General features: G+C 40.7%; 1 protein-coding gene across 2 annotated transcripts in view; it reads left to right on the forward strand.

Moving 5' to 3' along the window:
* Positions 1 to 4,501: 4,501 nt before the first annotated feature.
* Positions 4,502 to 16,082, forward strand: part of LOC306881355 (collagen alpha-1(XV) chain-like) — a 36,173-nt gene continuing 24,592 nt past the window's right edge. Inside the window, exons 1-4 of one of the 2 annotated variants that reach the window (XM_079435415.1) lie at positions 4,502 to 4,952; positions 9,349 to 9,896; positions 14,552 to 14,626; positions 14,821 to 14,940. In XM_079435415.1, coding sequence (XP_079291541.1) covers positions 4,700 to 4,952; positions 9,349 to 9,896; positions 14,552 to 14,626; positions 14,821 to 14,940 — 996 coding nt within the window. In that variant the 5' untranslated portion in view covers positions 4,502 to 4,699. The remainder of the gene's footprint in view (positions 4,953 to 9,348; positions 9,897 to 14,551; positions 14,627 to 14,820; positions 14,941 to 16,082) is intronic. The other variant, XM_079435414.1, reaches the window with a different exon arrangement.

Here is a 16,082-nt window from a genome sequence, read left to right on the forward strand (position 1 = left end):
TTTTGTTTACATGAGACTTTATAGAAAGTTGACCCACTGTTTTCCTTATTTTTGACCATTACACTCTAAAATCGCTTGTTTTCAGGATACTGTAAGAGTACCCACACACATCAGGAAGTAAAGTGCTTACAGGGATGAACCGGAATGTATAGAGACTGGTAACTGAAGCAGCATTCAGTGGATTTAAAGGCTAAAGGGCATTAACAGCAAGTAACTGTCCTCTACTATATTGGTTTACATATTAAATTGAGATTTTTTTGGACGAGTTTTGAATTCTGTTCAAAACTTAATTTCTGTTCTTTTGTTTTGACAGATTGAATGCAGAATGTAATATTAACAGGACAGTTATTTATAGTGGGAATGTCCCTTCTGGTCCTTCTGGTCTGTGAAGACACAGCCTTTCTTCTCCCAATAACCCTGTTGTAAATTAAACCCTAAACAATCTGCAACAATCATACTCAAGCACACACTGTCACCCTATGGATCAGAACAGACTCTCTTTGTCAGTGTATTGATGATCACTGAGCTGTGGAGTCTTGGCTGATGAATTTGGCTCACAATTTCCATGCCCTGATTTTTCCCTCTGCTTGCAGAACACAAACTCCTAGTTTTCCCATGTTCCTGGACATGGAGGCCATCCAGAATATAACCAACCCTCTGAGAGTTTTCTGATAGGCTAACTCCATAATGTAGGTTCATGTTTTGACAGCAGAAAGTACATTACTGTTTAGAACTTTGCGGTCAGTAAGATTATTTTTTATTGTTTGTTTTATTGTTTTGTTTTGAAAGAAATTATACTTTTTATTTTTTTATTTTATCAAGGATGCATTAAATTGATAAAAAGTGACATTAAAGCCATTTATGGTGTTACAAACAGTGTTGGGGGTAATGCAATACAAGTAATGTGAGTTTCATAATCAGATTACCTTTTTTCCAAGTAACGCATTACTTTTTAATTTACAGGAAAATATCTGAGTTACTTTTTCAGATAAGCTAAGTAACCATTTATTGACTGACAGCTCTCCTGTTCCCACACTGAGATAAATCAGGAGTAAGTGCAGAGGTGTTGTGTGTGCTGTGTGTTACTGTAGTTCTACACTAAATGCGAATATGCATTTACTCATCTCACTCGCACAAAAACAGATTCAGTATTTCTTAAAATTCATAAAAACTGTGAAAAGCGTACTCAGAATATTGTGCAAATCTGCAATAATTAAATGTTAACACAGAGATCCTTTATGTACAGCGCCCTCCAAAAGTATTGGAACAGTAAAGACAAAATTGCTCTGTTGGCTGTGGAGTCAAGACATATACAAATATGATTAAAAGATTAATGTGAGACAAAATGACAGAATGTCACATTTTATTATTGAGTGATTCAACACATAGATGTTTTACCAGCTAAGAAGTTCAGCACTTTTAGAGTTTCATCCCTCTATCTGATGTGAGCATAAGTATTGGAACAGTTGCCTCACAGGTCTTTCTAAGAGATCCGCTGTGTCCTGTTGCATTAATTCTTCAGATATTTAAAGCAGGAAATGTGTCGTATCAGTTATATCCATTACTTCTGCATTCTGAATGAAGAGCTGACTTTGAGAGAAAAGCAAGCAATTTGGATGCTAAAAGAAAAGAGGAAGTCAGTTAGAGCTCTAGCAAAAACAAAGGGCATGGAGAAATCAAGAGTTTGGAAACCACCAACGGCACCAGCAACCAATAACGGCCTGATCGGCTGAGAAAACAACAGTAGTTGATGACAGACAAATCATAAAAGCTGTGAAAATTAATCCTAAAAGACATGTCTGTAAAATCACCAACAACTTCCAGAAAGCTGGGGTGATGCTCTGACAATCTACTGTCCTCAGGAGACTTTGACACAGAATTACAGATGCTACACAGCAAGATGTAAACTTGCTGACCAGCACCAAAAATAGAAAGGCAAGATTAGAGTTTGCAAAAAAGCACAAAGGTGAGCCAGAAGAGTTTTGGAACTAAGGAAGATGAACCTTTATCTAAGTGATGGGAAAGCAAAAATGTGGAGGAAAAAAAGGGAACTGCAAATGATCCCAAGCATACAGCCTCATCTGTAAAGCATGGTGGAGGTGGTGTCATGGCAGGGGCATGCATGGCTGCCTCTGGAACAGGCCCTCTCAACTTTTCTGATGACTTAATGTATGATGACAGTAGCAGAATGAATTTGGAAGGGTATAAAACCATCTTGCCTACCAATATTCAAGAAAATGCCACCAGATTCATTGGGAAGTACATCAAATTGCATCAGGACAGTCGCCCAAAAAACCCTGCCAGTTCAGTCAAGGAATTTATAAGGGCAAAGAAATGGAAAGTCTTAGATTGCCCAAGTCAATCTCCAGATTTAAATCCGATTGAACATGAATTTCACCAGCTGGAGAGGAGAGAAAAGGCAGAAACTCCCCAAAACAAGCAACAATTGGAATTGGCTGCATTAAAGGCTGGAAAAGTATTTCAAAAGATGAGACCAAGAGTCTGGTGATGTCTATGGGTCACAGACTCACTGCTGTGATTGTGCGCAAGTGATCTGCAACTAAATAATAGCTTTTAATCTTTTATATCTGCCTTATGTTCAACTGTCCCAATACTTATGCTCACATCAATGAGTGGGAAGAACTCTAAAAGTGCTGTTCTTTTTATTTGGTAAAACCTATATTTGTTGAAACGGCTAATAATAAAATGTGACATTCTGTAGTTTTGTCTCATATTCATCTTTTAATCATATTTGCAAATGTCTTGACTCCACAGCCAACAGAGCAATTTTGTCTTTACTGTTCCACACTGTAAAAAAAAAAACGTTGAGCCAACTTAAACTTTTAAGGCAACCAGCTTCAACAGATTTTTGAGTTTTCTCAACTTGTTGTTTTAAGTTTATACAACAAAAAGTTGAGAATCTCCTACAAAAATAAGTTGAGAGAACTCACAAATCTGCTGAAGCTGGTTGCCTTAAAGTTTTAAGTTGGCTCAACTTTTTTTTACAGTGCAATAATTATGGAGGGCACTGTATTCAATCCCATTTTATTAACCATTGCTGTCTGTCCTGCTGACCTTCAATGATCCAATTCAACCATACTAATAAGCAAAGATGACTTTAGATAAACATTATTATTAAAAAAATTTTGTGATTGAGAAGTGTTGAATTTTCTTCTCTTGCATCCTATTCTTCATGCATTCCAGAATGGCAACACAGCTGAAAGGTTTGTTTGAGATTTTTGAATTCCTTCCACTTAAGGCTTATTCATTTCAATTTTGCTGTAAAAGGGCTTTAATATTTGACAAAAAATATAACTTTTTATATAAAAAACAAACAAGTAACCCCAATGTCAGATGAGAAAAAGTAACACAAAAGTAAGATAAGGCATTACTTTCCATAAAAATGAACTAAGACAATTAGTTACTTTTCTAGGGAGTAACACAATATTGTGATGCATTACTTTTAAAATTAACTTTGCCCAACACTGATTACAAAAGATTTCTATTTCAAATAAATGCTGCTCAGTTAAACTCCCTCTTCATCATATAATGCTGAAAAAAAAATGTATCATGGTTTCCACAAAAAATACTCAGCAGCAACTTTTTTAAATTTGGTAGTAGTAAGAAATGTTTATTGAACACCAAATCAGCATATTAAAATGATTTCTGAAGGATCGTATGACTTAAGTAATGGCTGCTGAAAATTCATCTTTGTCATCAAAGGAATTAATTACATTTGAAAATGTATTGTAACAGAAAGCATTATAATTTAATTATGATTTCACAATATTACTGTTTTTACAGTATTTTTTATCAATAAATGCAGCCTTGGTGAGCATAAGAGACATTTTTCAAAAACATTATAATATCTTACTGACCCCAAGCTTTTGCAGTTTGCAGATTTTTGATCCTTCTGCTATGCTGATTTGGTGCTCATGTAGCATTTCTTTATATTATCAATGTAGAAAACACTTGTGCTGCTTAATATTTTTTGTGAAAACTGTGATACTATTTTCAGAATTCTTTGATGAATAGAAAGTTAAAAAGAATAGCATTTATTTGAAATAGAATTGATCTGTAACTTTACAGTCACTTTTGGTTAATTTAATGCATTCTTGCTAAGTAAAAGTTTTAATTTCACCATCACACTCAAACGTTGCATTGCTGCTCTATTATATTACTTTTCTTATCTGCCTGAACTTGTACCAGAACTGAATCACAGTTGCACTGAAAATGTATCTAGCATCCTTATGCCTTCTTATGGAAATGTGCTGCTCAGTGTGTCTTTACTTGTGCTGTATGACCTTATAAGCTGAGGAAAAACATTTAATAAGGTTTAAAACTTCATAGCTGCACAATGTTGTAAAATCTTCCACTTTTCGCATACAAACCACATTGCCATGGGCTGAATCTTTGTCAGAGGTGGTAATTGGTGGAGGGGATTTAAGGAGGGGGCCGAGATGGGGGTCAAAGGCTGTGCATTCTCCCTCTGTGTGTGCTCGACAATCCCATTATGATGGCGTAGAGGATCGGACATTTGGCTGCCCTGCTGAATACCTAAGTCTGCGTGGTGCATGGGGTACTGAGGGGGTCCCAGGGGGTACAGAGAGGAGACGTGCGGGAGGAGCGACGTAGCGTGTTCTGGCGGTACCGCAACAGTGGACGACGTGCGCTTATCTACCTCGCTCGACCAAGAAGCATGGCGGCCCCGGTGCTGCCGCTAACCTGTCTGGTGCTCCTGAGCCTGGTCAGTGTCTCCTCTCAGATCCTTTGGTTCAGGTTTCCATGGGTTCCAGAGACGACCTCGCCTGCTCCTGCTGTCACTACACCTGCACCCACCACTACAGCACCAGAGGAGAGCACAGCCACTGTCTTCCCAGCCTCCCCTCCTCGGCCCACAGAGGGATCCATCAAAGCCAGAGCTAAGAAACCTCTCAGAATGTGGAAGAGTGGTGAGTGTTGGTCAGAATGAGGGATGAGGAAAAGTTTTGAATCTAAAGTAATGGCTGCTGAAAATTCAGCTTTGCCATCACAGGAATAAGTTGCATTTGAAATATATTTGAAATATAAATTAAAATAAAATTTCACAATATTAATGTTTTTACTGTATTTCTGATTAAATAAATGCAGTCTTGGTAAGTATAAGAAACATTTGTTTAAAAAACATTGGAAAATCTTACTGACCCCACACTGTTAAAGTTTCAGTGTTTTGAGTGTCACATGATCCTTCAGAAATCATTCTAATATGCTGATTTGGTGTTGGTAATGTTGAAAATAGTTGTGCTGCTAAATGTTTTTGTGGAAGCTTTACAAACCTCCAGTATTATTTGGTGAACAGAAGGTTCAAATGAACTGAATTTAATTTCAAAATTCTTTTTAACAATGTAAAAGTCTTTACTGACACTTTTGATTAGTGACATGTTTCATGGAGGATTTCATAATATATACTTTATTAAAACATTATACTAACTAAATAAGTAACTTTGCAACTGCATGTCAACTAACTCTCATTAGAGTATTAGTAGACTGTTAGAGTTAGGGTTAATACACTGAAAAAAATAACGTTGGATTTGCTTAAAAAATCTTCAATTTGCACATTTCGTGTAACACATTTCAAAAAGCACATTTAAGTAAATTGTACTGTTACTACTCTGTACAATATACTTATTAATGAAACCTAATTAAGTAAATTTGACATATATATAATTTCAAATATAGAATTAAATAAAATCTACTTACTTAATTTAATTAAATTAAATTAACAAAGAAAATGAGCTTGTCCAGTAAGTAACTCAGTGACAGCTTACTTCACAATATTTTATTTTACTTAATTTATCACCTAAATTAACTATGCTTTTAAAGGTCCCATGGCATGAAAATTTCACTTTATGAGGTTTTTTAACATTAACATGAGTTCCTCTAGCCTGCCTATGGTCCCCCAGTGGCTAGAAATGGCGATAGGTGTAAACCGAGCCCTGGGTATCCTGCTTCGCCTTTGAGCAAATTAAAGCTCAGATGGCCCGATCTGGAATCTTCCCCTTATGTCGTCATACGGGGAAAGGTTACCTCCCCTTTCTCTGCTTTGCCCGCCAATGAGAAAATGAGCTACGACTGTGCGAGGCGAGAGAGACATTATGGCTTGCAAACGAGCGAAGTACTGTTTTGCGTCTGAGTAATAAACTGCGCATATTATCACACAAATTATGTTCATATTTAAAAGTCCAAACAGTCAGTAAGCGACAAGTGCTTGGAAACAGTGTTTTGTAAATGATTTATTGATGAGTCTGCTGCTTTAAGGCAAACTGAAAGCGTTGCTTCTCTGCCGCTCGCAGCTCAGAACAGACGCCGAGAGAGGCGACACTGCACTGGGAGAGTCAGACCTCGCGCTCGCGGGGCAGTACTGGAGACATATTTCGGAGACAACTGAATGATAAGGTTTTTTTGCTTTGTTTTTTAAGTCGCTAGGTTTGTTAGTATGTACCCGTTGTGGGGAAAAAAGTCGCCTAAAGGGTCTGGAAGTTACTAAATATTGTGCTAAAGTCGCGCTCGGGCCGCCCAGGTAAAGTCTGTGTGTGGGAAACACTGACCGTATCCAGACACAATATTTTAAACTAACCATTCGGAGACGTCCTGCTGTAGCCGCTGAGTTGCAACTTCTTCATCCGGTGCTTCTCCATCCGGATCAGATTCTGGGTCAAACTGAAAAGCGACTGCGTGTCTACGAGCCATTGCGATACATCCACTGTCAACATTAGGGCATGGTACTGTGGCCGCAAGCTGCAGGCCACACACCCACCCTCACCTCTCTCCTCATCATTAGCATTTAAATCTACAGACACAGAAATGGCTCATCCTGAAGAAAGCTCATTTTGGGACTGGCTCGTAGTGGCTGAAATTCTGCACCAATGCTGAATTTCGGGAACGAGACTTCAGATACAGTACTAGGGACCACTTAGGCCTATATAAAAGCATCCAAAAAACAGCATGTCATGGGACCTTTAAAGTGTATTTTACTCTCTTATACTCGATATCATGTACCCACTATAAGTACATAATTACTATTATGGCACTCATCCAAACACAGAGACTTCAGTACTTGGTACACAATACACAATGACGGTAGCATTCTGTGGTTAATTTTTGTGTATGAATATGTCATTTTGAGTAGAAAATAAACTCCAGATGCAACAAAATCTACTAAAACTAAACCTAACAACAAAAGCAATGACAAAGCAGTGTAAATACGCGGGGGGGGGGGGAAGGAAAAAAACAACCTTATTAATTATTCCTGCCCCAATGCGTGATGGGAACACCAGTATCAGAAAAGTTGAGTAGGTCTTACTTAATTTTATAACGTTTATGTTAATGCTTTAACTTCTACAAGCTTAAATTGAGTATAGAATTTACTTTGTTTTGGGTTTTTTAATTATTGGCTGAACTAACTTTTTTATATAGCAATTACATTGGTTTTTCTGTAGTATTTACTTGGCCACAGAATCATTTTTATCAGTGAGTAGAATAAGTTGACATGTAGTTGCAAAGCTTCTTATTGTCTGCAGAATGTGAAAGTGGACTATCAAAATTAGTGTTGCCATATTTTTTTTTTCAGCAGGAGAGATTTGCATAAGTAAGATGTGTATCATTATAGTCTTATTAGTTTTAACTTATCCAAATGTCATTTGGGTTTAGCTGTGTGTTTGGATCATTACTGAGGTTATGGTTCACTCATGAGGCTAGCAGATATTAAAGTGCAGCTTAACTCTGAATGGTTTCTAATTGCGTTATGCCATTGTGTGAAAGAGATCGGCCTGGTGGTGTTCAGTAAACCCACTTTTCTCTGAGAATAACGCTAAATCCCTATCACATGATATTATAATAATAGGATTAGGAGCAGGAGGTTTTGGGGAAATTAGGGTCGTCGATGGAGCATCAGTTGCAGGTCCACCTGCTGATTACAGGCACAAAGATTGTGAAAATAAGCCTGGGGTCCAAACATGTTTCTTAATTAATATCTCATTCATCCGATTACTTCTTGCAGTCGCTGAAGCACTTTTCTCTTCAATGCAATCGAATGTGAAATGAGTGTTGGTCAGAATGAGAGATGAGGCAGAAGAGAAAGTTTTGAAGCTGTGGCGAAAAGCCATTTTCATTGGTGAAGACACAAACGTCCTCATTGACTATAAATGTATTTAGTTTCCTTGAAGATTTCATAATATATTTTTGTAATGAACCAACTGGAGATATGTATTATACACTCATGCACTTTTACTGTTTGTCTCTTCATGGCATTTGAATGTGAAATGCAGTATACTGTAGTATTTCGTTAGTATCTTCTCTGCTGTACTGAATGCTTAGCTGAGTTATGAAACTCTTTGTTGTCAGACAGACAGAATTTGCTAGAAGCCCTGCAGCCCTGTAGTGCTGTTTATTTGTTACCTCATTATAACTCATGTCAGATTGAAACAGCAATTAGGCTTTTTCTGAATGTTGTCAATTTGAGGAGTCTTTGGCATTGACATTGGCATGAACTAATGGGAATATTTTACTGTCGTCCTAATAAACAGGAGATGCAAAAGATCAATTGCTCTAGTAAAAGTGAAAAGAGTTCTCAAAATCTTTGCAAAGAGGCTGTATGATGCATCTAACACCATGTTATTGAAATATACTCCATAGAAACCTGTATGATTTTCAAACCCGTTTGATTTTTCTGCAAAACTCTATTACATTTCATTGAAAATTAAATGAAACAGTTCAGTGAAAATTCAGTTCAATAATACCATGAACAAATCATAAAAGCTGTCCATCTAACTCATATTCTAAAGTCATGAGTCATCTGAAGCCATATAATGTAAGTTTTTTTAAGTTCTTTGTTTTTTGAACATACCGTATTAAGGAGGGAGAAATTACCAATGAATCACAATTTTCTGTCTTGTTTCTCATATAGATCTTTTTATGTTTTCAGAAGTCTTGGAATATAGAACGTGATTCATATGGGCTACTTTAATATTCCTTTATGATGGAAAAAGAGCAACTGCCACAGTCAGAATTTTTCCTTTTGTGTTCCACAGAAGAAACTAAATTATATTAATTTGCCTTAAGTTTAACTCTTTTTTTTCTTTAATAAACATGAATTGAAACAAATGAAATATTTATTTTTTATATACATGAAACAAATCTGTGTGAAGAACCCTGTTTCTGAACACTTTTGTCGTGTTCAAACGTTATTTAGACTGTATGCTCATGTATTATTAGGAGAGACATGTTTTCATAAATGTGGGAAGGGATTTGGGGGCTGTATATTGTCCTTCATTTGAATGATTCCCCCTGTTACTGGGTGTTTTCTTTCAGAGCGAGGGTCCAAGGGTCACCTAGTCCTGACTGAACTAGTTGGTGTTCCTCTTCCTCCTTCTGTGTCCTTCATCACTGGCTACGAGGGTTTTCCAGCTTACAATTTTGGGCTTAATGCTAATGTAGGTCGACTGACCCAATCCTTTGTACCTGAGCCCTTCTTTATGGACTTTGCCATTATTGTCACCGTCAAGCCCTCCAACTCTCGAGGAGGGGTTCTGTTTGCCATCACAGATCCCTCCCAGAGGATCGTCCACCTGGGCTTGGCCCTGACACCCGTGGAGGATAAGACCCAGAGGATTGTACTGTATTACAGCGAGCCAGGGCTTGCAGACACAATGGAGGTAGCTTCCTTTAAAGTGCCTGATATGACACAGCAGTGGAACCGCTTTACACTGACGGTCGAGCATGAGGAGGTTCGGCTCTATATGGATTGCGAGGAGTATCACAGCGCCCCCCTGAAGAGAAGTCAGCAGCCCCTCAGCTTTAAGCAAGGCTCGGGTATCTTCGTGGCAAATGCGGGCAGTACTGGCCTGGAGAGATTTGTGGTAGGTCACCATTTTACATTTTTTCAAATCTCATACATTTTTTTCCTAATGGGCTTTATTATATATCAAAGTTAAAACACCTCACAAAACAGAACGGAACATAAAAGAAAAGCTGGAACCACATTGAAATTTATCATATTTTTATTCATATTTACCTTGTCCTTTGCTTTTAAGTGCTGTACATTTTTTGATGAGATGAAGTGAATTTATGTGTGCCTGCATGGGGCCTTGAACATATGTACCTTTAGTAAATTGACTGGCTCACATTGACATTTTTATCATTTATCATTGATCCATGATCAAAAGTTGCTCAAGGTTATTCACAGCTACCTGCATGGAGCAAAGTAAGGGTGAACAAGTACAAACTGTTCAAAATAAGCAGTGTGCTTTAATTCTGATAATGTTTATTGTGATTAGTAAACAGTACACAGTGCCACAGCCAAATCACCCTGCAGCCCAAGACTGGTTGCCCACTGAAGCTAAGCAGGCCTGGTCAGTATACTGTGACGGGGACACTATACTGTAAAAAGCACCGTCTTTCGGATGAGACGTTAAACCGAGGTCCTGACTCTCTGTGGTCACTAAAAATCTCATGGCCTCCCAGTAATCCCCATCCACTTGATTGGCTCTATCACTCTCTCCTCTCCACCTGTAGCTGGTGTGTGGTGAATGTACTGGCGCCGTTGTACTGTGGCTGCCGTCGCATCATCCAAGTGGATGCTGCACACTGGTGGTGGTTGAGGAGAGACCCCCACATGATTGTAAAGCGCTTTGGGTGTACGGCAATACACAATAAAAAGCGCTATATAAATGCATCATTCATTCATTCATTATAAACTGACATGGATGGAATATTGACATGACATTTCAATTTATTTGCATTAGTTGATATTGAATTATGATTCTCATTTTCCCATTTTTTTGTGCTTAGATTGCCTTCGCTATAATCTAACACTCACTTAAAGTAAATGAAAATTTAAAAACATTAATACTATTAAATTTAATCTTTAGGAAATCTCATGTTAAATATCAATTTATCATACTATACATTATAATGTTGTGATGCCTAAATTCACTTTTAGATTTTAGTGTTTTATTTTTATATTTGTCGAATGTTATATTTTATTTAGACTATAGTGGTCACGTTCCCTCTCGGGACACAAGGAGCGCGGAGACGTGGAAGTTCCAATAATCCCTTTATTGAACACACAATGTGACGAGGAGCTTGGGGAGAGACGAACATCAACGACGTTACTGACGATTAGACCGGACACAGGGGCTAGGAAACACAGGGCTTATAAACACTAGGAAAACAAGGAACAGGTGTGGACTAATCAAACACAGGGCTAGGGACTAATTAAACTAATGAAGACAAACGAGGACAGGAACAGGAAGGCCAAATATGGGCACGGGAGGAGGGGAAACACAAGACAAGGACTGACATTACACCCCCCTCCGGAAGGCGTGTCCTCACGCCTAAAACCATCCAATGGGGAGGGGGGGTGGGCGCTCTGGAGGCCTCCAGGGCGGTGCCCGTTCCAGGGGCCATGGCGGGTCAGGAGACTCGGGAGGCCATGGCGGATCTGGAGACTCGGGAGGCCATGGCGGGTCAGGGGACTCGGGAGGCCATGGCGGGTCAGGGGACTCGGGAGGCCATGGCGGGTCAGGGGACTCGGGAGGCCATGGCGGGTCAGGGGACTCGGGAAGCCACGGCCTATTTTTTTCGGGCCTATACTCTGTCGGGCGCTCTTGCAGCGCGGACTCTGTCGGGCGCTCTTGCAGCGCGGACTCTGTCGGGCGCTCTTGCAGCGCGGACTCTGTCGGGCGCTCTTGCAGCGCGGACTCTGTCGGGCGCTCTTGCAGCGCGGGGCTGGACGGAACCAGCGGGAACTCAGGAGGGCTGGACGGAACCAGCGGGAACTCAGGAGGGCACGTGCGTGGAGCCGGCACGGGAGGGCACGTGCGTGGAGCCGGCACTGGGGGACGCTCGGGAAGCGCGGACACTTGGGGGCGCTCGGGAGGCGCGGGGCTGGATGGAACCAGCGGAGACGAAGGAGAGCCGGACGGTACCAGCGGGAACTCAGGAGGGCCGGACGGAACCAGCGGGAACTCAGGAGGGCACGTGCGTGGAGCCGGCACGGGAGGGCACGTGCGTGGAGCCGGCACTGGGGGACGCTCGGGAAGCGCGGACACTTGGGGGCGCTCGGGAGGCGCGGGGCTGGATGGAACCAGCGGAGACGAAGGAGAGCCGGACGGTACCAGCGGGAACTCAGGAGGGCCGGACGGAACCAGCGGGAACTCAGGAGGGCACGTGCGTGGAACCGGCACGGGAGGGCACGTGCGTGGAGCCGACACGGGAGGGCACGTGCGTGGAGCCGGCACGGGAGGGCACGTGCGTGGAGCCGGCACGGGAGGGCACGTGCGTGGAGCCGGCACGGGAGGGCACGTGCGTGGAGCCGGCACTTGGGGGCGCTCGGGAGGCGCGGAGCTGGACGGAACTAGCGGAGACGCAGGAGAGCTGGGCGGGACCAGCGGAGACGCAGGAGAGCTGGGCGGGACCAGCGGAGACGCAGGAGAGCTGGGCGGGACCAGCGGAGACGCAGGAGAGCTCTTGCGAGGAGCAGGTACAGGAGGGCGCTTGCGAGGAGCAGGCACTGGAGGGCACTTGCGAGGAGCAGGCACTGGAGTCCAAGACATTCCTTCATAAATTACCAGAGTTCCCACCGGTACCTGAGCTTCCTCCCTCGGCAGCTCGGGATGAGCCGAAGTCGGCGGCGGAACCATCTTCGCCGTGTACGGCGGCTTCCACTTCCCCGTGGGCGGAACGTTCATCGCCTTCTTCGGCAATCTCCTCTTCGCCGCGGGCGGAACAAATTCCTCATGGGCTGTGGGTTTGGGCGAGTGGCGAATGGCGACCCGTTCTCCCCAATACCGCAGGCCGGGAAAAGCCGCGAAAGGCAGCCCAACACCCCACGCACAACGGGAAGGGGCGAGCCGCGAACGGCGGCGTGATCCCCCGCAAACGACAGGAACAAGCTCTATCATCGCGGAGGGAGCGGGGAAAAAAGGCGCAAACAAAAACTTTTCAAAACGGAAAATAAAACGGGAGAAAAGGAGCACCGCTTACTTCTGTTTGGTCCGGTCTTCTGTCACGTTCCCTCTCGGGACACAAGGAGCGCGGAGACGTGGAAGTTCCAATGATCCCTTTATTGAACACACAATGTGACGAGGAGCTTGGGGAGAGACGAACATCAACGACGTTACTGACGATTAGACCGGACACAGGGGCTAGGAAACACAGGGCTTATAAACACTAGGAAAACAAGGAACAGGTGTGGACTAATCAAACACAGGGCTAGGGACTAATTAAACTAATGAAGACAAACGAGGACAGGAACAGGAAGGCCAAATATGGGTACGGGAGGAGGGGAAACACAAGACAAGGACTGACAATAGTACAGAATTGTAATATTTTATGTTTATTGGTTTTCTATTGAAGCCCATTTCTGACATATAAGAATAAAAATCATGCTTTATTAAGTATAAATATGACATAAAAAGTCTGATTTAGTGTATAAGTTTAACTTATGAAAAAGGCATAGTTAGCACATGAAATGTCAAGAATTCTGAGATAAGAAGTCATAATTAATTTCAGCCAATAATTGGTGCATACCAATATTTTTAATGTGTATGTTTTTGTTTATGTTTACATTCTACAACACCCACCACACAAAAAAGAAATTCAAAAAGTTTTGATTCTGACTTTGTCCTCTGCCGCATATGATCAATTCCAGCGGAGGAGCTTTTGTCCCATGTGTTGGTGTGTTGTGTTTAGGGAGGCTTGTTTTCATGGAGAAGACTTCAGGAAGGTCGAATCCTTTGTGTTAAGCGCCATAATGCTAGATGGGCCTCATTCAAGGAAAGAGAAGCAACTAACAATGAAACTCTCACATACTGTACACTAACAGAGATAAATAATTCTACTTTTAGACCTGGCTAAAACCCCTTTGGTCCCAGATTCAGACATGCAATTACTGTTGTACTCTCTTGTAAAGGCACAAGTCAGTTTTGTTGTTGAGCTTTTGTTCTTTCACGTCTCCCTTCAGAGGTAATACTGATGAAAGTTATTGTGTTAATATGTGTTATCTGTAATGGTTCTAATTAAGTTTTGCTTCTCATTGTTTTATGGTTGTTTGGACAAGGACGTTTCTTAATGCCTTTAATAATGAAAGTAGCTGATGGCCGTCATAAATCCCAGCTGTACTTGAATGAAAGCGTGACTAAAAGAACCCATTAAATCCTAATGAGTAAAGCAGGAGGTGCTTCATTTGAAAGCCTGCTGATAATTGTACAACATTTATTACCTTCCCTTAAGTGTTTCTGGCACATCACTGAGCGCTGGAAGAATCTGTGCTGCTGTACTCCTGAACGCTGTCTACTGCTGTTAGAATGAAAATAACAGAACAGATCTCCTCCTGACAGTAGTTTACAGCTCCAGGCAGCACTTGTGTATGAACATGATTGCAGTGTGATTAACCACTTGGCATTCTGCAAATATACACAGCAATCTTGCACACAAACAATTTGATTTGATTTTAAACGGCTAAACAACTAAACCTTTTCTTTCTCTTACTCTTTCTTTCTCATTCTGTCAGGGATCTATTCAACAGCTGGTAATAAAACCGGACCCTAGGGCAGCGGAAGAGCAGTGTGAGGAGGATGACCCCAACGTGAGCACATTTTCATTATTCTCTCAGCCCTGTTTGTGTTATTTGCCTCAGAATATTATTAAACTGTCCTTAGCCGTTTTATAGAGGCAAATTTGTCATAGCAGATTGAAAACAATATGTATATTTAGGTATGGTTGTAGTATGGCACTCCCTCTTGTGGTGGAGTTGCTCGTGACGCTCGTGATGTTTTGCAGTTGCAGGCCTCTGGGGACAGAAGTGGGGATGGTGATTATGATGATGATGATGATGATGAAGAACATAGGAGACATGAAGTTATTTTTGGTCAGACAAATGCGAGAGAAGACAATGAAAAGGTTTGGCAGATTACACATTACATTACATTTCTATTAACCTGATTTAATTCAGTTAAAAAATAAATATCGATCAACTCAGTTACATAGTTTTGCCTTGTAAATGTGTCTAATTGTTTTAAAATGTGCCATTTATTAATCCAGGACCATTATACCATATACAGATTATATGTGTTATAAGGATTCATTTACACTATTCTTCAGAAGTGTTGTTATTTATTTGTTTTATTTTTGTTTTTGAAAGAATGCATTAAATTGATCAAAAGTATTATACTGACACAAAATATATATTGAATATTATTCATCAAACAATGCTGAAAAAAGTCAGTTTCCACAATAATTAAGCAGCACAACTGTTTTCAAAATTGATAATCAGAAATGTTTCTTTAGCGGTAAATCAGCATATTACAATTATTTCTGAAGGATCATGCGACACTGAAGACTGAAGTATGCCATCACAGGAATAACCCGTTTTAAAACATATACAAATCTTACTGATCCCAAACATTTGACTGGTAGTGTATGAAGTGGTAGTAAGGTAGTGTACTTTATAATGATCATATATACAGGATTCATATAAAGTGTTTTCACATCTTGAATTAATTTGACATTTTTTTTATTATATGCACAAATGCATAACATTGACAAATGAATAGATGAGCATGAAAGAAGAAATCATTTTCATATTTGTTTGTCTTGTTATGTGCATGTTTGTAGTCAATATAATTATTTCTTTGTTGACACTAAGCTTTATTTGTCTTTGCCAAACAGGAAGCAAAGGAATTCATTCTCCCTCTAGAGAGTTGCGTTTAGTTACGATATTCAGAGGAATCAAAAGGTTTAAATCTTCTGTTCTCACACAGAAACACATGACAGAAAGAACATCATTTATGTATCAACACTGATCCAAGAATATTGCTGTTTTACTTTCCTAGTGCACTCTAAATGTGAAGAGAGGCCTTTTTAATGCAAAAGGGATAGTTCACCCAAAAATGAACTGTATGTTTTGCTTTCTTGCTTGGAACACAAATGTTTTGAAGAATGCTCCTTCTAAAGAAAATGAATGGGGAAGGGAGTTGCTGAGCTCAAAAACCCCCCACTATATACAGTATATAACACTGAAGCAATATGATAGCTTTACATTT

This window comes from Barbus barbus, assembly GCF_936440315.1.
Source record: "Barbus barbus genome assembly, chromosome: 15".
NCBI lineage: Eukaryota > Metazoa > Chordata > Actinopteri > Cypriniformes > Cyprinidae > Barbus > Barbus barbus.